This window comes from Tauraco erythrolophus, chromosome 23 (genome assembly GCF_009769465.1).
Source record: "Tauraco erythrolophus isolate bTauEry1 chromosome 23, bTauEry1.pri, whole genome shotgun sequence".
NCBI classification, from domain to species: Eukaryota; Metazoa; Chordata; class Aves; order Musophagiformes; family Musophagidae; genus Tauraco; species Tauraco erythrolophus.
The window spans coordinates 8,364,525-8,388,100 of record NC_141487.1 but is presented as its reverse complement, the minus strand read 5'-3'; the positions used below and the strand labels follow the sequence as shown (position 1 = coordinate 8,388,100).

The 23,576-nt window shown below is 48.5% G+C and overlaps 2 protein-coding genes across 2 annotated transcripts; one reads left to right on the top strand and one right to left on the bottom strand.

Moving 5' to 3' along the window:
- The first annotated feature begins 540 nt into the window (after positions 1-540).
- WRAP73 (WD repeat containing, antisense to TP73) lies at positions 541-16,663 on the top strand. Its single transcript, XM_086625797.1, has 12 exons — positions 541-609; positions 1,186-1,338; positions 1,937-2,053; positions 9,074-9,146; positions 10,037-10,140; positions 10,757-10,843; positions 11,706-11,840; positions 11,931-12,008; positions 13,365-13,470; positions 14,483-14,608; positions 15,378-15,569; positions 16,416-16,663. The coding sequence occupies exons 1-12, from the start codon at positions 541-543 to the stop codon at positions 16,523-16,525; spliced, it is 1,350 nt and encodes a 449-aa protein (XP_086481923.1). The 3' UTR covers positions 16,526-16,663.
- Positions 16,664-17,498: 835 nt separating this feature from the next.
- TPRG1L (tumor protein p63 regulated 1 like) lies at positions 17,499-22,120 on the bottom strand. The gene is made up of 5 exons (XM_086625811.1): positions 21,917-22,120; positions 21,743-21,834; positions 20,224-20,400; positions 19,389-19,542; positions 17,499-18,755 (listed from the first exon to the last, which is right to left on the bottom strand). The coding sequence occupies exons 1-5, from the start codon at positions 22,118-22,120 to the stop codon at positions 18,561-18,563; spliced, it is 822 nt and encodes a 273-aa protein (XP_086481937.1). The 3' UTR covers positions 17,499-18,560.
- Between the last annotated feature and the right edge of the window lie 1,456 nt (positions 22,121-23,576).

The following is a 23,576-nucleotide window of genomic DNA, read 5'->3' as shown; positions in this document are numbered from 1 at the left end:
AGCGGGCGATCCGCTTCTCCTTCTCCTCCCAAAACTTTATTTATTCATTAACTCTAATCCCAGTAGCACCGTTCACCGGCGTGTTTCGGCTGCAACTCGCAGCTCCTCTACCCGAGCCGGGGAAGCTCTCGGGACATCCCGCCTATTCTCCCGTTGCGGTCAGTAATTAGCGCGGAGCAGTTAATTAGCCGGAGCGCCCGGGCGCGGGGCGCTGCCCGCGGAACGGCGCCCGACGAGGGGCGGCAGGCGGGGGGAGCGCGGCGTCTGTCCGCACCGCGTCTCGTTAAACGGCTCGTTTGCATGACAATGGCGTTCCCGCGGCGCCTTCCCGCCCGCTTCCCGCCCGCTTCCCGCCCGCTTCCCGCGCCGGGCGCCTTCCCGCCCCGGACTACAGCTCCCGGCGTGCCGCGGGGCGGCGGCTGCCCCGCTCTGATTGGCCGTCCGGCCAAGCCGCGCCCGCCCCTTCCGCCCGCTTCCGCCGCGGGGCGCGGGCCGGGGCGGCGGGGGCGCGTTTGAATCGCGGCGCGGCCGCTCCCCGCCATGAACTTCTCGGAGCTGTTCAAGCTCTCCGGGCTGCTCGGCAGGTTCTCCCCCGACGGCAAGTGCCTGGTGAGTACCGCGGTGGCGCCGCGGCCTGACGACACGGTCGGGCGATGCGCCCCGAGCCCCAGCGCGGGGCCCCTCGGCTCGGGCCGGGCGGCCGCGGGGCAGCGGCTCGTCCCCGCCGCGGCGGCCGGTGTGGCCAGCGCGGTGCGTGCGGCGCGGCCGCGGCCGCGGCCGCCCCACCCCACCCTCCCCCCCGGGCAGGCCCGGCCTGCGGGGCCCGTGACCGGGCACTGAAGTCGCGACAGCGCTGCCGATCCTGCAGGAACGCAGCCGGGGGGGGGGAGGGCGGGCGGCGCGCAAAGAGTCAACAGTAGTCTAACGGGGACCTAATTACGGTTAATTAACTTGAGTAGCGGTTAGGAGACAAAGGACAGCGTTTTAACGGCGGAATTCGTTAACCGGCAGCGATGGAGCGAGCGAGGAGGATGCTTTTCCCTGCTGTAACCCCTTCCCTTCCGGTGCGACTGTCCGTGGGGCGGTTCGCGGCAGTTAACGCCCCGCAGCGCACCGGCCGGCGGCGGGAACGGTCGCTGTCACGGTCACGGCCGCCGGCTCAGCCCCGGCTTTGTTCTCGCCCAGGCTGCGTGCGTGCAGTACCGGCTGCTGGTCCGGGACGCGCGAACGCTCCAGCTGCGCCAGCTGTACACGTGCCTGGACCACATCCAGTACATGGAATGGTCGTCGGACTCGCTGTTCATCCTCTGCGCCATGTACAAGCGAGGGGTCGTCCAGGTAAGGACAAAGGCGGGACGGGATGTGCTTCCCGTTGGGATTTGCGTGTGCTGGGAGAGGAGCTTCCTCACGGCAAGTGCTGGATGTGTGTTCTTGCCACAGTAACTGGTGCTGTTGTTGGGAATGCATAGCTTGAGGATAACCCAGCATGCCATTGTTTTAAAACCGTGACATACATCTTAGTTTAAAAAAAAAAAACCCAAACAAACAACTTCAGAATAAAAATATTTATCGAAGCAAATGGAAGATGAGATTATCTTACCAGTTTCCTAGTTCAGTAGGAAATAAATACATGCAAACTTGTTCAATGGACTAAAACTTCTGTTTTTTTAAAATGTTGGATGTTCAGAATATTTGTCTCAGAAAAAAACAACAACAAACACCTTGCTTTACAGTTTGTATTAACACACCGAGCTGTGGGGCTTACTTTTGTAGTGGGATCCAGCGCCAGTCCTTCATGGCCGCAGGCTTTCGGAGTGACCTGGCCTCCTCGGAGCGCGGTGGGACCTTTCCTCAGCCGTGGTGTGTTCTCGTTAGCAGAGGCGTTGATGAGCTGCTCGCTTGGCGCGCTGCCTGTTTGGTCTCCTCTCTGACCTAGGTGTGGTCCTTGGAGCAGCCAGACTGGCACTGCAAGATAGACGAGGGGTCGGCGGGATTGGTGGCTTCGTGCTGGAGTCCGGATGGTCGTCACATTCTCAACACGACCGAGTTCCACGTAAGTGTGAGGTCAGGATCGCCCTCAGCAGTGTCAGGTGTTACCGTCTGCCCTCTGCCTCCTAAAATATCCTCAAGCTCTTAAAGCTGTAGCAGTGGTGAAGAGCAGGGATCCAGTTCTCCTATATTCATAAGTGTAATCTAGATTAACTCCAGCTTAGTTGTGAGTTGTTCACGTTTTGTTGCTCCTGATGGTAGGACAGAAAATGGACACTTAGCTTTGAAGGTAAAATTATGTGTCTGAGAAAGGTGTGGGGATAACTGCTGTTCATCGGAGCAATTTTACAAATCAAATGTGGTGTTCTCAGCTCAGGATTTCTAGCAAAAACACCCCGAGCTGTAAGCATTGAAGAACGGGTATGGAATTAAAAAATATGACCTTAGGTTTATTGACCTACAAGATGAGATTTAGATCCGGATCCTGGACATGCTTTCATAACTGTTTCATTTTACATATAGGAGTCAAACTGCTGTTGATAGAACCACTTGCAAAATTAAAATTAAAACACCTGAGAGTTCTTATTGATCAGGAACCATATTCTGGAATCCACACTGAGGTAGAATCCAAATCAGTTTGGGGCTTGTTGGAAGGCGTGTGGAAGTCAGATTCTACACCTTGATAGTTTTTGCATTAGAGTTGATGGTTCGTGTTATTCAGTACAATGATGAAAAGTCAGAAAATAGCTAAGAGCTACCAGCAGGACATTTTTCTTTGCTGTATTTGCTCTTTTCCAAACTGTAGATGGATTTTCAGTTGACCCATTACTGTGTCATAACCCTTGCTAGGACTGTGCTGCACGATTTTTCCTTTCTTTGTGCAAATACTGATGTCAGTGGAATATGGATGGGGGACTTTGTCATCTGTGTGTGCAGGCTGGGGTTAGTGCAAGTGCTGGTGCTCCAAGGGAACCTGTGGAGAAACTTGCAGACAGCTCCAGTGTAGTTCCTGAAGCACATATGGTGGAATTCCCCATCAAGGACGTTTAGTGCCAGCAGGGATTTTTAGTGCTGACTGGGGTAGAGATTTTCTGGCTCTAAAGCTGCCTCCTTCTGTTCCCCTGCCCCTTCAGACAGTGGGTTACGAGGCGTGATGAATTTAGGCCTTGATTTTCACAGGAACGAATCATCCTGATGGTGATGGAAATAGAAAAGAGTGAGTTCAGAGTTTCAACGTGGAGTCAGTAGAGACACACCTGCTGGTCAGGCAGCAGAGTTGTGGTCAGAAACCCAAACTGAAGGCTGGTGCTGTGTGCTGCAAGTGAGTATCTCGTGGCACGTGCGTGTGGGGGTGGGCTAGCAAGTATTTATTGCCTCCCAACAGAACTTGGTTTGACCTTAGAGGATTTCATTAAGCCTCTGCGAAGTTGGCATCTGTGTTGGGATAAGTTTTCTGTCCAGCTGTAAACAGATTGCTAAATTAGCTTTTGTCAGACAGCTGCCGGGGTGAGACCCATGTCTGAGTTGTGTTTACTCTCTCCCTGCTAAATCCGTAGTCTGGTGGGACAGATGTGAGCGGTGCTCGAGACAGAGACTGTCAGGATACTTAATATTGGTGTGTTCTGTGTGTTATCAAATTCAGCGATTGCTCGGAGGGCTCAGGGCTTCCCAGTCAACCCGTGCAGCCTGGCTTTGGGAGCACGGCGTTTCCACACAGCACCAGTTACTCGTAATTCTTCAGGTCAACATGTGAGCTCCACTGTAAGCTCACAAATAACTTTCTTATTCCTAGATTTATTTTTTTAAAGGATATGGTTGTGCTAATTTATTTCTAGTGATCCATACTTACTAGTCCCTCAGAAAAATTACTCATGGGCTAACTCGCAGTCCGGTTCTTTTTGTGGTCAGCATTGTAGTGAAAAATGTTGTGAGTTTTTTCGATGTGACGGGGGCGCAGTCCCTAACTTGACGTGAGTACAGCAGAATTCTGACACGTGCTTCCAAAATCCGTTTTGGCTCTGTTCAGCCTTTTGAGATGAGCAGCAGTGCTCTGCGTGCACTTCGTATTAACAGAACTCTGCAAACGTGGCCGCTCTGTTGGAGATGAGTCTGTAATAACGTGCAGGTTTTCGGGTCCCAGAGCTTTCCGCCATGTGCAGTAATATTGAACAGCAATTCAATAAACCCTGCGAAATCCTGCACAGTGACTGCAGTAACAGCGTGGTATCCCAGGGGACTGAATGGGACAGTCGTGCTGGAGACTCTGTCCTTTCACTGATGGTGGATTATTTGTCACAATAATGGATTACAAATGCAGAGGACTTTACGGTGCTGGATTACAAAAGGGTGTGTAGTCCTAGTTACTTACCCCAAATTTTGAAAGCATCTCTGTGCTGTATGTTAGCTTAAGTGTAATGTCTATCAGCATCTAGCATGAAAGTCCTGCTGAGATGTAGAAGAGATGTAGGCTTGTTGCTTAAACCCTTGCTGTGCTGGATGGGAGGATTTCCTTCTGCTGGAGGCTGTCAGCGCTGCCATCCAGACTGGAAAACCACGAGGTGAGATGGAGACTTGCTGGGTTTTGCCAGGCAAAAACTAGTTTTACTGGGCAGCTGGATGTATTCGAAGGGACTTCCAAACTTGGAAAGCTTTTTCTAAAGGTACGTGTGAGAAGTGGTCACAATAGTTGCAACTTGATTTTTCATCACCTTGTTATTTATACCACGCTAGAGCACAGTTCTGTTAGGAAAACCAGCTTTTTGAGGGGGAAAAAATAAGGAAGTAGTTTTTTTTTCTCGTTTAACTAATCAAGAGCAAATCTAAATTAGTTGGAAAAACACATTCTGACAGACTGCTATGCAAAGTCTATTTGGAATCTGAAAAAGCCGGAATGCCATGTTAATTATCTTGATTCACGCAGCGCACTGCAGAGCAGCTTGTCCCAGAGCTATCGCTTGTCGCTGATTTTGGAGCGGATGCTTCCTGTCCTGCCGAAATCCGCTCTGTCCGTGGGGCAGAGCACACGCCTGCAGTGTGTAATGCAGCCAGCCCCTCGCCGGAAGGTTCCACGTTATCCGTTTGTCCTGTGCAGGACGCTGTACCAGGGATCTCTCCTCTCACCGTGCTGCTGTTCTGCCCGAATTCGTAGGCACGTGTAGAGCCTGGACAAGAGCTGCAGATAAAAGATACGGAGAAAGCAAATGGATCCTTGGCTTCCTTATGACTCTCGTGTTTTGTGATCAGTAGTTTGAAGAGCAGAAGCTTTGTCCTTGAGTGTTCCTTTTAAACAGCAAACTCACAAACTATGTGTGTTGTGCTTTCTCTAGTTCCACGTTAGGTGCTGAAGGATTAAGGAGCTTCTTTCCAGCTCCAGCAGCAGGGGGAAAAAGCGTGTGTTTCTGTGTGTGTTAGAGCTAATCCTTAGTAACTGGGAATGGCTGCGTTGGTTGAAAAATGCTTTCTGTCGAGGAATGCGCTTGGAATAATCTTCTGAAATCCGGTGCTGACAGACACTGCTATGTAAGGAGGCCTTGTGACCCAGTCAAGTCTGGGACAAAAGTTGATGGTCATTTGAGATGCAAGGTTGTTTAAAAGTGTGTTTTTATCCAGTGAAAATCACCAGTCTTACACCTGCCTGTAGCTGTCAACCTTGAGACGTAGTCCTCAGCCCAGCACTGGAGACTGTTTATCACGTTACCATCTAAATACTTTTTATTTCTCAGCTGTTTTTAGGCTATTTTAAAAATGTTTCTGCTTTTGGTTTGTTTTTCCACTGCAAAACAACAGCTGAAAACTGCTCAGGCACCATTATCAGTAAGATTTGAGTTTGACAACTCTACTTAATCGAGTCATCTGCGCTAAAGAGAAAGGACCCCTCGAAACGGTCAGTGAAGGAGTGCCTGCTGCAGACGGATCTGTTCTCCTGCTGTAAAAGCAGTTGTCCCTTCCCCATAAAGTCTCTGAGAAAATCTAGTAAGAGCAACACAATTCATCCTAACTTTTTAAGTGTTTGGCTTTCCTTTTTCCCCCTCTATGCATTTTATGTTTATCTCTCATAATCATATCTGCTAGTTGTAAACTAACTCAAGAAAGATTATTTCACGTGTGCAGCTTGGGCAAGGTCGTGGAGTAATGTGTTGGTTCCAGTTGGGTGTATGAAGGTTCACCATTTTAGTCACAATTTAACTGTAAACGTGTTGTTAATCCATGTAAGATAGGTGGTAAATCCATGCGCTAAGCATGTAACGTAACTTTCTCAGTTATAAAAATGTTCTACACAACTAGAACAAGTGAAAAGGATCCTGATTTCGGGAATCAAAATTGGCCAAAAACTCCAGGATGTGCTGTGTGACCTGGGCCAGAGGTTGCAGTGACGTTACGGCAGAGCACGTGTGGGGTCTCGACCCGCAGCTGTGTGCTTCCCTCGCCAGCTCGCAGCCTTTCGGGAGAGGTGCTGAGGTTGAAGACAGGATTTCGTTAGTCGTTATGGGTGTGCTGTGGCCGACTTAGATCAAGTCTAAAGATGAAGTGTTTTGGTTATCAAGGGGTTGTAGGCATCCAGCATAAAAACACGGCTTTGTTTTTGAAGATGTATTTTTTGTGGATTGTTTCGTGGACAGGCTGGGTGTAAACGTCCCATGAGTGCGTGTTGGTTGTGTTCTGGAGCCTCCCCCCAGTGCTGCCATGGCATTATTGCAGCTTGTGCCGTACGGTGAGGAGGTGTGTGGGGCAGTACAGCACTGCTCCAGCAGCAGCAGTGTCCAGTGTGGCCCAAGCTCCCGTGCCGGGGAAGCGCACGCTCCGCAGTTAAGGGCAACGCGATGAGAACGAACATGGAAACCGTGACCAGGGTCTTCTCTGGGAGTTACAAAACCCAACCCTTTTAAGGAAGATGGCTGCAGAAAGACCCTTCCAAGCAAAGGCGGGAGCTCTGCTGGTGATGTGCTGTTTCTCACCTCTAGAGATTTCCCTCTTCTGGTGTACTTGAGCTTCGTGTGAGCAGTAGGGTTTGGCCTTGTCCTGAGGCTCTGAGCCACCCTACACAGTCCAGGTGAGTTGACTGTAAGGCCAAGTAGCAGCAGAAATGTCAGCTTGGATGCCTTTGTCGGGAAAAATGACAATCCAGACCTCAGCACTCAAAGCTTGCAGCTGCTAAGCCTGTATTAAGTGGCCGGAGAAGGCGTGCTGTGTGCTGCGTGTTTTGGTCAGGGGAGGAAGAGCAGCAAGTACGTTTAAAACTGCCATTAATAGGAGCGTATCGCTGTGGCAGTTGCTATAGAGGAATGTGAGCAGGCATTGTGTTGGTATTTTTAAAGTAAATCTTGCCTGAAGAGCAGACTAACAGCGCTGTATTTTCGTGCGTCCGGAAGTGAGCGGTCGCAGTGATAGAACTTGATTAATGTTGTTCATCTAGTGGGTTCCTCTAGGACCTGCGAAACTTAAAGGTGGAGCTGTAGATGTCTGGTTGTAATTTCATATCTGTGAAGGAAGAGAATAATAAACACTGCATTAAACAGTGGTCTAATACTTTAACTTTGCATAGAAGCAGACTGGAATCTGATCTGGTTGTGCTCTTTCCTGTAATAAGTTTAAAAAATAATAATAATTGAGATCTGTGTTGTCTCTTCAAATCTCAGTTTTTTTTCCTGTGTATAAGAAGCAGTAGGGAGCACAGCTAATGCTGCTCTTCTCCTTTGGGCCTCCACATATCTCTGGAGGGAGGCAGCATTTACAGGAATCCGAAGCTTGGTTTGAACACCACGTCGGTTACTGGAGTTGGACTTTCTAGCAAAAAAGATATTGTCAGCAGTGGAAAAAAAAACCCTCCAAGCTCTATTGCAGTGCACAGTCTGGAGCGTTTCCAGGTAGAACTGGTACATTGGATGCTACCTTGGAGTCCTTTGTCACCATTGATTAGTACTGATTGCTTCAGAGAAGGAAAAGGCACGTTGAGGACAAACACGCTAAAAAGCTTGGCAGGAGCTTCCTCCCGAGGTGGTGGTGATGCTGGTGTCCGCATCCGATGCAGGAGGAGGATGAGATGGTAGTAAGTGCTGACGTCTTACTGACAGAGTGAATCAGAACTAGTTTTGGTGTTCAGTGGTTCTGGGGAAAGATGCTTTATCGCAAAAAATATCACCTGCATCTCTGCTAGAATCTCTTGGTGCGATAAAACGTAGGAAAACGCAAGAAAAAAAAATGACACTGGAAACATTCCTCGCTCCAGATACAAATGCAGAGGTTCGTGTGACACGCTGATTGATGCACGCCTGGTGTGGCTGCCGTTGCTAAGGGAGAGCAAGTATTTGTTTTTGATTGAATAATCTGCAGATGGCAGCGCAGAGCGTCCAGAATGCGGGCTGCGACCGCGGAGAGCCGCGGAGGGGCTTGTGCAGCTGACTGCCTTCTCGGCAGTTCTTGTGCCTTAGGGATGCACGAGCCTGCAGAAATAGCCCAAACGGGCTGTTTGATGCTGCTCTGCCTGTGTGTTTTGGTTCTTCTCCGACTCTTTCAGGGATGACGTGACGCTGCCTTCTTGTGGGTGACTGAGGCAGGGAGAGCAAAACGACAATCGGCTGTCCAAGCTGAGAGCCTCTGAAATGTGAAAAATACAGCTCAATCTTCATACCTTGTAGCATTATCCCAAGAGATACGATGTTCTTAAGCTGCTGTAACATCTCATCTGTTCATCAATGCAGGAAACTTCTCATCTCTCTTCCAGATTCTGGGATGAAAACTGCATTTTTCCAACCCAGACGTGTCTGTGTTGGCAATCATGTAGCTAGATTCATGCCAACTTTAATGCTAATGAAGAGCTTTTCTCTCACCTACCCCTTGAGAGTGTTTGGTGTGCCGTGATGTTAATTTGGAAGAAGCAACCTTGCTGACCAAAGGCAATTGGGATCATTCCTCACTGTGACTTCTTAGGGCTTTGAGCTACAGAGAATAGCTGCAAAGTTTAATTAGCCACAGAAGGCATATTGATCGACTTTGTGTTCTTGAATTAGGTTTGTGAGTTTCTATTTACTTAATTTTTTAGCTACAAAAATAAACAAATACTCCCTTGTCTTTCTCTTTGTGGCAGCTGCGGATAACTGTGTGGTCCTTGTGTACAAAATCTGTGTCCTACATCAAGTATCCCAAAGCTTGTCAGCAGGGTAAGTGTCACAAATCCAACACACAAATGGTATTTTTTTTTTTTTTTAAGATGGCAGAAAGGGAAAAATGAATTTGGTGTGTAAGGATGAGACGCGTGTTTCGGAACAGGCTCTGGCACCCTCCCTGCTGAGAGGTTGGCTCGCCCTCAGGGCACGGGTCGCTGAGATGTGCCACCTGCTGTGTTTGCACCGAGGTGGGCTCCGAGGTGGTCACGTCCTGGCTGCGAAGGACAGGTCACACCTGAGCTATGTGCCTGTTCCTCAGATGCACAGCTCTCTGCTGTGCTGCCCTCCGAAGGGTGCCTTAAGACATTCAGCTGGATGCGTCGGTGATGAAAAACACTAATCCAAAGTGGCTGTTGTCATCTTTTACACAGGAAAAGGTTCGAGAGGGAAGCTTGTGTCATGTCTCACCACGTGGCTGTGGTTAGCAGTTTCCTGCCTGAGGCTTGTGTGTAGTAGTATCCCACCATGACCAAGACAATGATGTGTTGCATCTAAAGCAGTGGATGGGAGCGATGCCTGGACGCTGCTGAGGTGCCGGTGGCTGCAGAACTAATCTATTTAGCCAGATAAATGAACTGTTGATTTGAAATTGGTGGGTTTTCTGTAACAACTCTGTCAGTAACCAAACGTGGTTTTTTGAAGCACGCCGAAGGGCTGCAGTAGCTGTGAAGCTGCATCCTTAGAGTATGTTCAAAGCTTAAGAGTTGCCAACACAGGTGAATTAGTGAAACTGTACGTTGCCTTGATTAACGTGGTCTTCTACAAAGACATTTTTCCTTCTTTTTTTACTTCACCTTTGCGTGGGGAGTAACAGCTTTTCATTGAAGAATCGTCAGCTGTTCTGTCTTGTTTGTTTTTTTAATTAACTCTTGTCTCTTTGGCAGGGATGGCTTTCACCAAGGATGGCCGCTATATGGCGGTGGCAGAGAGACGGGACTGCAAAGACTTCGTTAGCATCTTCGTGTGCAGCGACTGGCAGCTCCTGAGGGTACGATAATCCTTGCTTCCCGCTGCTTCTGCAGAGACCACGAGCACGTGTCACGCTCTGCTTCAGGCTCGGTCGCTGTGGTCGTCTGCATTGTCTGTCCAGCAGCAGGCTCCTTGGCTGGCCCGCAGCCATGCTGCCGTAGGGTGTTCTCTTCTCATTGGAAGCTGACAGCAAAATTTGGGAAACACCACTAAATGCTTGTCATGTTCCCAAGCTCTTCCCTAGTGATCCTGTACCAGTCTTTCTGAGGCAAGGAATTAGGCTAGCTAGATTGAAGTTGTGGATGCCCCATCCCTGGCAGTGTTCAAGGCCAGGTTGGATGAGGCTTTGGGCAACCTGGTGTAGTGGAGGGTGTCCCTGCCCATGGCAGGGGGGTTGGAACTAGATGATCTTTAAGGTCCCTTCCAACCCAAACCGTTCTATGATTCTATGATCCAGTGTAACTACTTTTATTTTCTAATGAAATGCTGTTCATATTGTGGTATAGCAGCTTTTTGCTTTTTCTGTAAGCAGAAACCAAAGAAATGGTGAATGCAGTATACTATTGTTGTGTTAGGTCAGTGTTTGAGTATAATATTTCAAATGGTTTTGGGTTTTTTTTGTCTTTTGGGGGCAGCATTTTGACACTGAAACGCAAGATCTGTTCGGGATTGAATGGGCTCCTAATGGCTGTGTTCTGGCAGTGTGGGATACATGTCTGGAGGTATGAGAAAAAAGCAGATTATTTTCTTGGGGAGTTTGAGTTGGTTTTTAGCTGCCATGTATAAAGTAATCACTAAAATAACTAGTGTTATAATATTTTTTCTTTGAAACACAGCAAAAGCTGAGCTCAGACAATTTTAAATGTTGTATTAGTAATGGATGTTCTTACAAGTGTATGTCAAACTGTTAAGTAAATCTTTAATGACAGCAAATTATCTTGAAGAAAGAAAAGAAGATAAATTAGATTGAGTGTAAACAGTGCAGAAGCCACTATTGAAATAATGAAAGAATAATGAAGGGATTATTTTGTCAGTCTTCTACCGTTTTACTTTACCTTGTGTTGCTTAGTAATTTTACAGTTAAGTAAAAGTACTCATCCAAAGAGTTAGCAGGAATATGTAAATTGCTGTCCTTTCTGCTCTGAGAACGTGAACGTCTGGGTACGGAAAAGGGTCCTCCTGTGGTCACAAAGTTATGGGCAGCGTGGTCAAAACCAGTGCCCTGGGAACGGGCAGGCTTGTGGCGTCCCTCATCAGATGGGTTGCAGGTGCCGAAGGAGCATGAGTCTGCCGTGATGGGCTCTGCTGCTGATGTTGTTGAAGAGGGTCGGGCTGGATGGGCCCTTGCTCATGCCCAGTGGGGCACTTGTGCTCCTGAGGACCAGGTGGATGTGTTCTGTGAAGTGCCAAAAGAGCCAAACTAGAAGCCTAGAGCCTCTTGTCTCAAGTCACAGATAAGAGACCATGCCCTTTGTGTTTAACTCCCTGCTTTTTAAGCAGGGAGAGTTTGGAAGGAAGGGTTTCACCTGTCTATGGCTCTTAACAACATCACTGATGTTTAGAATCAATGTGTTTGTGTTTCAGTATAAAATATTGCTGTACTCCCTTGACGGCCGACTGCTGTCCACGTACCGGGCTTACGAATGGTCGCTGGGCATAAAATCAGTCGCCTGGAGCCCCAGCAGTCAATTTTTGGCGATTGGCAGCTATGATGAAAAGGTAAGAAGTAGGTTTCTTTTTCTCTCTTACCTGAACCATTTGTAGAACTTTGTCACAACAGTCGTGTCTTGCAATGCTTTCTCAAACCAGGTGCGTATCTTGAACCATGTGACTTGGAAGAAGATCACAGAGTTTGAGCATCCGGCAACCGTTGCTAACGCCAAGACTGTAAGTACGGATCCGAAATCCTTTGAATCGTTAGCAGTGCTTCGATGCTGCTGTTAGTACCTGAAAGATGCTAGTAAATACGTTTTGTTCCAGAGGCCTTGCTTTTCCCCCTCCTAATGTGTAAACAGGGCTTGGGAGATTGCAGGAGAACTTGGGGATGTAAGAAAAAAAGAGGAATCCTTTCAAGTTTGATGGAATATGCACATATGATCCTCTCAACTTTAGCACTAATAGATTCTCAGATGAATTCTGTCTCGTGCCAGTGTATTTTGATGTACATGGTGATTGCATTACAGATTTGGGTATGCAGATGGTAGCGAACTGGGAAACTTAACAGGAGATATTTGTCTCAGCTTTATACAATTTGTGACTTTAAACAGGGTTGGAACTGGATTGTGATCACATTTATGTCTTGTATGTACAAGCTCATCCAGCTCACCTAAAGAGCATTTCCTGTAAACATCTGTCATCGTTTATTTTTATCCTTGCTACATGTATCTGCAAGGCCCAGCAGATTCTGGGTAGCTGGCAGCAGGCAGAGAGCTGCAGCTTTTGTTCCAAAAATCACAAGCTGTTCTCATCCCTCAAGGTAGAAAGAACACACAGCGTAGCAGTGCCGCACGCCACTGCAGAGGACGGGCTGGTCTCGCATCCCAGCAGATATCCTGTCGGAGCTGACGTGTGCAGGCTGTGTGGCTGCAACATTCACATGACTCTGGTGATGCCTCTTAGCCAGAAGCAAGGCAGAAGCCACTAAAGGCACCTCGGCAAAAATTCTCAGGACTGAAAAACACCCTTGCTTCCAGTTAGGTGTAGAATATGTAATGGAAACAAATGGAAATAGCTCTGTTACTCTCTGCCACACGGACAGGAGTTGCATTTTATCCTGTGCTTGTGTTTGGGAATAACATATTGTAGGCACACCATTAAAATATTTTTGCTATTTCCTTCTGTAATATTGCACTTTGCATTTATTTATGATATTATTGGATTAAAGATTCTTTGTTGCAAAGATGAAATCTCTGTTGCCATTGTAACAAAGACCATTTGTTACACTGCCAGATTTAGCTCTCGGGAATAAGGAAGGAGATGTAATCTGGCAGACTTATTCTTCGTAGACTTCAAGTTCCTTTGTCACTGGAGTGTTTTCCTGATCGTGGTTCCAAATAGCAAATGGTTCACTGAGGAGGCTGCATTTGGTATTGGCCTGCTGAAGCCCTTTCCTCTGTTCCAGCGAGGGGATGCTCAGATATAAGACACTTGAAAATGAGCTAGTGGGATGTGGATGACTTGGTATTAGCCCATGTTCAAATTCTCCGAGGCCCTTCTGTAGAACTCTCACTTGTTTCTTTGTAGATTGTGTATAAAGAAGTGGAGAAATGCCCATCTGTTGAAACAGAGAGACTTTCTTTCCCTCCAACAAGAGCATTGGCTAGTTCTCTCTTCAGCACACAAAGTAAATGTAAGCCAAAGTTTACTCAAATGAGACACTCGAGTTTGCCATGGGAGGTCTTGCTATAAACAAAGGTTATAGGTGAGCTCTGCCTCTCTGGTGCTGGACTGGGCCCTCTGGGTGCTCTGCTCAAGGCTCCCAAGGTGGCAGAGAGCTCCCAGGGCAGCACGCCCCCGGCTGGAGGGGATGCTGGCACGGTGGTTTGCAGGCAGGCTGGGATATTGTAGAAAAGAACTGTCACTTCTTGGGTGTGGAAACAGCAGCCAGATCTCACTTGTGGAGTTGTTGCAAAAGTTGTCTTAATGTTGCCTGGGTTTTGTTTCTGATTTGTTCAATCTATGCAATGTTATTTCGTCACTTAGTTTAACTATTGCAGATAATTGCAATAGTTCATCTGATTCTAGCAGTTATATCGCCATAGTGTGTTGGCAGTTCCAATAATAAAAAATTAATCAAAGTGTTACAGTCTTGCTGTTTGTTTAGGACAGTAATTAATCCCTTAGGTATGAGGTTATGCAGAAAAGCAGAGCATGGAAAAGGCCGTTTGGCTTTTGTCGGAGAAGCTGCAGTTGTAGCAATGCTTCAGACTTGCCTCCGGACAAGGGGCTTTGAAAAATGAAAGAGATGGCAGACAAAGTAGGATCAGTATTTTTTCTATTTTGTGATTTTTACTGTCTCATTGCTTGTGGTGCTGTAAATCACCTTTGTTTTGCATCGGTGTTTGTTTCAAATAGTCGTTAAAAGATAGCGGAAAACTCGGATCTTTCCTTTTTTTCATAGCTTAATCTCAGACTTGCCTGGATTTCCAGCCTTTCTGTTTTTGTAAAAGACCAGGCAAGACTAGTGAGCTGTTTATATGAAGATGAATATCTTAAAACAATCAAAGTTTTCGATTGAAACATCCTGGAGAGGAGTAAAATTCGGTCCTGTTGCTTCAGAGATGAGGGATTTTAACAGTCGGAATTTAGATGTTTTATCCATTCAGACTTGCTTAGTAAAGTGCTTTTATTTTGAATTGCAGATGACATTTCCCAGGTGCCAGTTTCTTTACAGTATATCAAACCAGTTGCCGACAGGGCAAATCCCAAAATGGGAATTGGGATGTTGGCATTCAGTTCAGATAACTGTTTCCTGGCAACCAGAAATGGTAAGTTCCTACTGCCCTATATTGAAGGGGAAACCTGTTCGTTGTACGTGGTGTGTTTTTCATGAAAGAAACGAGGACAGTAGTTGGTCAGTTATTCTGCACCAGGGGAAGACTCGTGGCCCTGTTTAAAATCAGCTCTCCGTTGTGCAGACGTGGAATGACAGAGGAAAATTCAGCCTTTGTCTTCTAGCATCCGCTGCCAGGGCTGATTATCAGAACATTAACTGGGTCTTGGCTTTGTATTTAATGAAAATCGTGTGCTTTTTGCATTTCTTCAAATGTATGCGAGCTCACCATATTAGAACATGCAAATCCTTCTTCCTCCATTCCCAGCAAGTGTCTCTTAAAAGGCAGAATTCTTCACGACCTGTTGTAGTGAGGCTTTTGGTTACCTCGAACAGTGAAAGTCGTGGAATTAGCATTTAATCTTTCCCTTTGATGGTCCTGAAGGGCTGTTTATGTCTGAATGCAAAAGCTGTGGTTCAGAGGCAAAGCCCATCAACAGTAGCATAATTGTGAATTAATTTGACAAAAGCCAGTGAAGGACTGGAGGACAAACCACGTCACTACTTTTGTCCTTTTTGCAATTTTACCAAGGCAAAATTGAATGGCTGCCAGGCAAAACTCTAGTGGTGGTAAACCTGTGGTGTGCCTACGTGGTTCGTGCTGTGTTACACCTCAATTAATGCCTATTTCTTTAAAAAAAAAAAAAAGTGTGCTCTTTTTATCCTTCAGGTATTTACATGATTACCTCTTCCTTTTCTGACAGATAACATTCCTAACACTGTCTGGATCTGGGACATTCAAAAGCTGAAACTGTTTGTAGTCTTAGAGCAGCTGTGCACGATCCAGTCTTTCCAGTGGGATCCACGACAACCTCGACTTGCTGTATGCACAGGGAACAGCAAAGTCTACCTGTGGTCCCCAGCGGGCTGCGTGTCGGTGCAGGTTCCCCTGGAAGGTAAGGCTGCCACAAGGACTTCCACAAGCCATCAGCAGCTGCTTAGTTACAAAACAGTTTTCAACTTAAATCAGTTGTGTAAATGACTCAGATGTGTTCTTGGAGCTTTTTAAAAATAGGTATTTCTGTCCTCAAAAAAGAGGAGTTTGTAATGAGACACAGCAAGCATAATGAAGTATGATTTAATCGTTGCTCTGATCGTATGGTACCTTGAATTCTTTCTCAAATTTGTATTTGTGTCAGTTTATTTGCATCGAAACTGTTGTTGTGCAGAACGCCAAGTGTTGAAATGAGGACTCTGAAAGGCCTATAATGTTTTTGGGTATTCTGAAAACAACTGAACCACAACAAAACACTAGTGGGGGGAAGAACGTGCGTGGTAAATCTGATGTGGAAAGACAGAAGGACAACGTGAACCTGGCCTCTGAGCCAGCCTGTGTGATGAGAAGTGTTGCGGGTGGCAGGAGGCGACGTAAGGCCGTTGGCTGGGTCACATATGTGCCCAGTTAAACAGAAACTGCAAAGATTCAGCTTTTTCCTCTCCACGCAACGAGCAGCGATGCCATCGGGGTACGCAGCTCTGCACTGGTGAGCAACCTGGTGGCACCTGTTTGCACTGAAACGAGGAGCCCCCACGGTCTGTTTGCACACGCAGCGCAAAGCTGACGGTGGGTTTGGGGAGTCGGTGCCCTCCTGCAGCAGTCACAAAGCCCAACGCCCTCAAGGCTTCCAAGATGGGGGAGGGTATTTTTTTTGCAACGTGGTGACTTTCTCCAGTCGCCTTTTCCCCGAGCGCGAGGACGGACCGTCAGCTTCTTGCTGACAAACTCTGATCTCTTTCTGCAGGCGACTTCCAGATCGTGTCTCTGTCCTGGCATTCTAGTGGAGACTCCATGGCGCTTCTGAGCAAGGACAACTTTTGTGTGTGTTACTTGGAAAGAGAAGAGGTAAAATAATCATTTGCATTGAAAATGCTCCCAAGTTTGACGAAGAATGAGGAAAGGGGCCAAGCCCTGTCTGTAGTTTTTGTATTTATAAGTTATTTATTTGAAGGAGTGTACCCAAACTCCCATGTGTAAAGTACTGTGATTGCATTTGACTGAAGTGATGTAGCAGCTGAAGCGTAGAGAACGTGCTCTGGATTTCAAGAAAACTTTAGTATTGACGTAGTTGGACTTCCTCTCGAACTTTGTCAACTATGAAACCTTATTTTCTAAAATTGTAGCTGTGTGTATATAATGTATAGCTACTATTTAAATTTTATAATTTCCAATAAATATTTTGATAGTTACAAACTTGGTGTGACTCTACCTATAAATCTGCACTTGTGAAGTCTGTTCCCATGGTATCAGTGAGGTGATCACGTAGCTGTTTACCCCAGCACCAGGAAATGGTTGTTTGCACACACACAGCCGCGCACAGTTGATACCCAGTCAAGATAAGACACCAGATTTTCCTGGTGTATTAGAACTAAATGTTGTAGCAGATGTAGATAAATCAGGAAGACACTTTCTAGCAAACCAATGACTGTTAAAGCAAGACACGTTCTTTGTTCAGAAAGCAAATTGTCATCTGTAATAATTTTGTGTTTCCAGACTAAGGTGTTAAGAGGTGACAGTAGTTGGGCCTGGGCCACCGCAGATTTTTTATACTGGATCTTTACAAGAAGGATCATAACTGATACTTTAGAACAATATAATACAGGCAACTGAAACGGGAGCTTTTGACCCAACCATCTAGTGCCAAACTGGAGTGGATAGTTCAGCAGGGCAAGAGCAGCTGGACTATCCTTTATCTTTAACCTGAGTAGCCAGCTGCTGTATCCTGCAAAGGAAGGGAGCCCACTGTTTAGGAATTTATTGCATGTTTTTTCTTTTGCTACTTAATTTCACAGCCTCAGTCTTCACAAAATGAAGAACGAAGAACAAATTGAGTTAAATTTCAACTTTACTGCAAGATTAATGAAAATTAAATAGGCATCTTAGAAAACGCACGGAGAGGGGCATGCGCCTTGCTGCACTCCATCACGACTCCAGCTTCACAAACGCACATCTACTGCAGCACAGCGTTTGTTCAGCGACAAAACGACACGTAGGTGGAGGTCAGAGGCAATGAAAAAGCTTCTCAGAGTGACCTCATGAACCACTTCAGTGGCAGCGTCTCTTATGCTGCTCCTGAATTTCCTGGCTGGACGTGGGTGTGAGGTTACGTGCCAGCACGTGTCAATCAGGTCCGACGTACAGCGCTCGAAGCTTTATCTGTCTCCATTAAAAAGTGCTGCACTGCTGCTGTCCCAAACTAGAGTAGATTTAAGAAAAACTGCTAAGAGTATAAATCTAAGCAAAATAGAATGAGTTTTCAGATTATTTATAAGTAATAGCTTTGAAGGCAAATATGTTTGTGAGGCTTTTGGCAATATTCTCTCACGAGAGTCTTTATTCCATAGCGGCAGCACGAAAACATACGTAAGAAACGAGGGAGTTAGACTCAGCTCTTGGAGGTATTTTTACAAAAAGCTCATAAATGCATATTCAGCCACATACTGCAGTTTACAAAGGAGTAGTTCACGTAGGGTGCTTCTGAGCAGACGTAACAGTGCAGCTTTAACAAGATTTGCTGACTCTGCTTTGCTAAAGAATGACTGACACAGCTTTCGACATTTTTAGCAGGCATTAACCAAAATGCTGAGCTGACTGCAGTTGTGAACACCAACACCTCTTTAAACAAGACCAATCAATCCCAAGCGCACGCCATGATCTGACACCGTATATAGGGATACCCCTGGCATAGGGCATGAACATTCTGCTCTCTTGCATGTTTGTGCAGAGCGTTTGTAGCAGATGCCAATCACAATTAACAGGGGGAACACATAGTTAGAAATGGAAAATTTCCTCTTTGCTTTGATTATTGAGCGCTCTGCCAAGCACCCTGCTCTCCCCAGGAGACCAGCATCAAACCACTTTCCCTTGAAAAGATTAAATGCAACGAATTTTAAAATCCAATTTTGCCTCTTGTCATGGAGTAGCCAAGTTTGGCCTCGTTGTTGATGAAGGACACCAACCCCAGGTAGGTCTCAATCAGAAGAGGACGCTCCAGCACTAGCACGCCGTTAGCCCTCCCTGGCAACGGACGCTCCTTCTGGGCTTTCTTCACGGCTTGAATTAGCTGAGTCTCAAAGTTTTCCAACTGAAAGAAAAAAAAAAAATCACCGTGATGTTTTCCCCTTGTGTTAAAAACGGTTAGGCAAAGAGCTCCTGATGTTGAATCGCAAGGGACTGACACTAAAGCTGTAGTTGTCACAGATCTCCTGTGCCCTGATAAACTTTACATTCTGACAGTTAACCTCGATGACACAGTTAATTTCATACCAGACTAATTTCAGACTATTTACAGGTAACTTCAACGCACGGGCGAGATGCGTAAAGATTTATCAGTGACTACTGCTGTTTATAGCAGCTGAACTATTTGTTTAATTAGCTGGCAGTCCTAGATGGAAAGTCAGGCATCAGCCTGTCAGGTAAGCAAGAGCAGGAATAGCACTAAGATCTGTTTTCTTTTGGGTTTTACAGGACTCTGCACTTCTGGAGGTTTCAGCTTGCTGCTTGTACAAACCGTTTCAGGGTGGCTGGCAAAAACTGACAGTTGTGCTGCCCTGCAAGTCAAAATTAGGAGAAAGGGGAAACGTAGCTTATAGCTCTAAGTGCTGTCTCTTGGATTTAACTGCTACTCTTGGATTTAACTGCTGTATCTTTTACAAAGACTAAGTCGTATCCAGCCTATGGATGAACAAGCCATCTAGAACAGAAGTGATGTCCTTACTAGGCAAAGGGATGCAATCTTCTCATCAGCATTTGCCATGGGGTGTTGGGTGAAGGTGACGTACGGGATGTTGGTGGACCAGGGGTTCCATCTGTTTATGAAGGAGGCACGACTTTGCTTGTCCCACTGAATTCGAATCCCGACGCCTTCTCGCCTGGTGTCAAAGAGCAGCATTGATAAGGTAAGACTTGAGAGCCCCCGAGGCAAACTCAGTTACAAACGTACTGTCTGAGAAAGACGTACTTGAAACCGGAGGCTGAAATACAAGTTTGATAGTGGGTTTTTCCTCTAGAACAGTGGCAGAAGAATTCAGCCCCTGAAATATGCAGAGGTGCGTTCTCACAAGCTGAGTGCCACACGGTGACGCTCGTTTGGCACCCAGGGCACGATGCCTGAACGGCGCGGCCCGCCATAGCCTGCGTTTACGGATGACTGACGTTCACACGCAGCTTTCTGGTAATGCTGAAGTGGTACTACTGCTGCTGCTACTGGTACTGCCTTACATAATGGCGATGGACTTGGGCCCCCAGGTCTGTTCATCTTGTCTTGGAAGTCCCTGAACAACTCGCTTTTAACGTAACCACCACGTGTCCCAGCAAAACAGCAGCTACTCGGAGCTGCTCTAACGACGCTTCGGTAGTTGTTTGCAAAGTCACAGAATCAAACAGAATGGTTAGGGCTGGAAGGGACCTTCAGAGGTCATCTAGTCCAACCCCCCACAAGCAAAAGGAAGAATTCTCAAACGTGTCCAACGGTCAGCGCCAGGGGCTGACAGCTCAAACTAGTAACAATACAAGAATTACAATAACGTTACGCTATTACTGGGTCAACTTACTTGTTCAGAGACGTAGGTGGGAACTCAAACTCTCCCACAGAGATGGTATCCACTGCAGGGAGGGCGACCCTCGTCACGTGCTGGCACTGCAGGCTGATGAAGTTGTACTTGCAGATGAGGAGGGACCAGTCCGTGATGAGAACGAGACGCTCCTTCTCGTTGTTCCAGTGATCAATTCTGGTAAGATAACGCGACTGAGCCTCAGCACTTTTGACTGCTGGCTAGAAGCACCTAACAGCTTGACGGATAAAGAGTGGCAAAGGGAACAAATCCAAAGGCTTAGTAATGCTGTATTTTCCATTGCAGCCTTTGCAAGGCTGATAAGAAGTTGAGTACCACAATATAGTCATGCTACAACACAGGAAAATATTAAGAAAATCAGAGTAAGTCTGCTCTAGTGCTGTCTCTTGTTACTCGAGAACAAACTTCATGGGGCAGACGAGTCTCCAACTCTTCTGGGAAGTGTTTAATACCGTGCTGTTAGCACGTTGCCACACTTGCTAAATTATTGACTGCATTTCTGCATGTTCAGGGGAGAATAACAGTTTTCTTTATCTGTGTGGTCTGACAGTATTTTCCTCTGTCTGTACATTCAAAAACCTGTGGGTTTCTTCCAATTTCATGAATAAAAGATCCCACCTCACCCTGAGCGTTCTGCCAGACTACGCTGTTGAACCACCACAGCCATAACGCTGTTTCACCCTTAGGGCAACCTCAGCGTGGGTCGTTTTTCACTCTCAGGGTAATGAGCTCAGCTTTTGAACTAGCACCTTTGAAACCTGCTGCAGCTGATTTTTAGCGTAACTGATTTAATTGGCTTTCCTTACAAAAGTTAGAAATTGTCTATTGTTTCAACAGGAACACTGGTGTAAAGCTGATGAGGCCAAAGCTATCCTCCCTGTGTAAAGGTGAGTGCAAACAGTGGGACGAGCCTTCCTGCTCTAACCAGTGTTTCCTTCCACCTGCTGGGAATTTCTCTCTCTGCCTCTCCATGCCGGTTCGACTTGTGCCACGGTGAAAGGACCAAAACCGCCCCCGCCTTCTGCTTGCCCCGTGGAGTGCTGGGGGCTGTAAAATCTGCCCAAGGGTTATTCCGAAGTGGCAGGTGTACCCGGCTCGTGTGTTTTTGCTCCTGTCCCCTAGTCCAAGCCATCGCAAACGGTCAGCTTCCACTCATGGGTGAATCCCAGTGCCAGGGGTCTGTGGCTCGGGGCGCAGGCGCGGCTTTCGGGAAGCAGTTCATCAGAAACAGGTTAGTGGGTTTAGGGTGCGGGTGGACTCCGCACTGGATTTTGGGATGAGTTAACTTCCCCCCTCCCACCTCAGCGGTTGGGTTGCACAGCAGCCGCGATGCCGCATCCCCCTCCCGCCCCCCCGGCCGCTTCCAGGGGCCCCTGCCCGCTTTCCCAGCGCTGAAACCGCCGGGACCGGAGCGCCGGGGGGAAGGCGCGGCGGGGGCGGCCGCGGCGCCATGTGCCCGTGCGGAGCCGGGCGGCCTCTCCGCGGCCGCGCAACTTACTCGGTGAGCAGCCAGACGCTCCGCACCTCCCCGTCCTCGGCGGGCGTCACCACCGCGCGGATCTCGTTCACCGCCTGCTCGATGGTGCCGGGCTACACGGGGGAGAAGGAAGAGGTTACGGTGGCGGCGGCGGCGGCGGGTTCCGCCCCTCCCGCGGCGGCCGCGGGGCCGTACCCGGAACACGAAGTACTCGCGGAGGCGGCCGGCGCGGGTGGCGGTGCGAACGCGGAGCGGCCGCAGCGTCTGGCGGGGGGCGGCGGCGGCGGCGGCGGCCCCCGGGGGCGGCCCGGCCTCCCCCGGCACTAGCAGCGCCGCCGCCCCGGGGCTGCCGGGGCTACCGGCCGGGCCGCCCTCCGCCGCGTCCCGGAGCTGCAGCATCGCGGCGGGGCTCTGGCCGCCTTCCGGGGCGGAGCGGAGCGGAGCGGGGCGGTACGGCGGGCCCGGCTGCTCCGCGCTCGGCGCCGGGAGGCGGCACTGCAGCTCGGCGCGAACGGGAGCGCCGCTCTGCTCGGGGGACCGCGCCCGGTGCCCCCGCGGAACAGCGAGGTTCGTGGGTCCGCAGGGGCTGCTCGGGGCTGCTGCGGGGCTGCTCGGGGCTGCTGCGGAGCAGCTCGGGGTCACACGTCCAAATTCCGTAAATGCCGCCTGGTCAGAGTTTGCGGGTGCGCGGCGGAGGGAGGAGGATGGAGCGGTGCGGGGCTGGGGGCAGAACTGCGAGTTTGAGCCCCGCAGCCGGCGCCGTGCACCTGAGAGCCGAGGGTCCATAGCGCTGGGGGACGAGGGGGGGGGTAATGTTTCCATCTCTGTGTCTCTGGCTTTAGCCAGGTGTTATCCTCGCTATTTACGGAACCGTACTGTATCTTGGACCGCTTTCCAGGGCTGTTTGTTTCACCCGGAGCCAGAGGATGACATCTTCAGCGGGCAGTTGTGCTGGGAAACGGTGCAAAATTGAAAGCGTATTAAATTGACTTTGCAGACAGTGCTGGATTTCAGATATCCGTCTTTCACACGTGTTCCCTGCTGCACTCTCTGCAACCCTTGCTCACACGAGCCCGTTGAGACGGAAGCCTCGTTGCTTTCTCTAAAGTGATGTACAGAAGAGTTGCAGAGTTGTCTTTCTGCTCGGTCACTTCGCACGCCGCGCTCGAAGCGCAGTTTTTTCCATCAGGGCTTCCTCTTCTCCCCGCAGGCAGTCTGCTGGGCACGGCCGCGGCCGAGGGGGTGACCACACCGCTGTCGCTGCCTCCCGCAGCCAGCCCGGCCCAGATCCGCTTTGTAAGTGATCTCCTGCCCACGTGGTAGCTGGGATATGGTTTGGGAGCCGTCGTTGGCGCAGGATTAATCCCTGTCCCTGGACACCAGGCCGGGTCCTGGAGAGGGAGCCCCGCTCCCGGCCCTGCCTGCTCCAGCCTGCTGGGCTGGGAGACCAGGCTCCCCATGCCCTTCTTCCTGCCATGCCAGCAGGTGTTTGGGCAGGGCGGGGGGAAACTGGTGCCCTGGTGCCTGCCGTGCCCGCAGCTTTCACCTGGACATCTTGTCATTCAGCTCCCGCCTACCCAGCACTGTGTTTGCCAAAGCCAGACACAAACGGAGGATCTGTGGTGTAAAGAAAGCTTTTGGGGAGCAGGAGTAAGCTGGCACAGAAAGACTGACCGGGAGCACTCTTACGGTTTCCTACTGTAAGAAAAGACCTGGCATTTAACGTCCTGACAGGAAAATGGAGGCCTGAATTTAGTGTATCCTGGAGCTCTCTCCATCATTGTAAACCATCTCTATGTAGTTGCCTTTCTTCTCTAGGAAGAAGGGAAGATGTTGTCTCCCTGTCTGTTGGGCT

What these genes read in the sequence shown, in the direction of transcription:
- WRAP73 (XM_086625797.1), top strand. Translation starts at nt 541, where the DNA reads ATGAACTTCTCGGAGCTGTTCAAGCTCTCCGGGCTGCTCGGCAGGTTC. An exon ending in ACAAGCGAGGGGTCGTCCAG is followed by an intron (nt 1,339 to 1,936) that starts GTAAGGACAAAG and finishes TCTCTGACCTAG; the next exon opens with GTGTGGTCCTTGGAGCAGCC. An exon ending in TTGGCAGCTATGATGAAAAG is followed by an intron (nt 11,841 to 11,930) that starts GTAAGAAGTAGG and finishes TTCTCAAACCAG; the next exon opens with GTGCGTATCTTGAACCATGT.
- TPRG1L (XM_086625811.1), bottom strand. Translation starts at nt 22,120, where the DNA reads ATGCTGCAGCTCCGGGACGCGGCGGAGGGCGGCCCGGCCGGTAGCCCC. An exon ending in AGCGTCTGGCTGCTCACCGA is followed by an intron (nt 20,401 to 21,742) that starts GTAAGTTGCGCG and finishes TTATCTTACCAG; the next exon opens with AATTGATCACTGGAACAACG. An exon ending in CCACCTACGTCTCTGAACAA is followed by an intron (nt 19,543 to 20,223) that starts GTAAGTTGACCC and finishes CTTTGACACCAG; the next exon opens with GCGAGAAGGCGTCGGGATTC.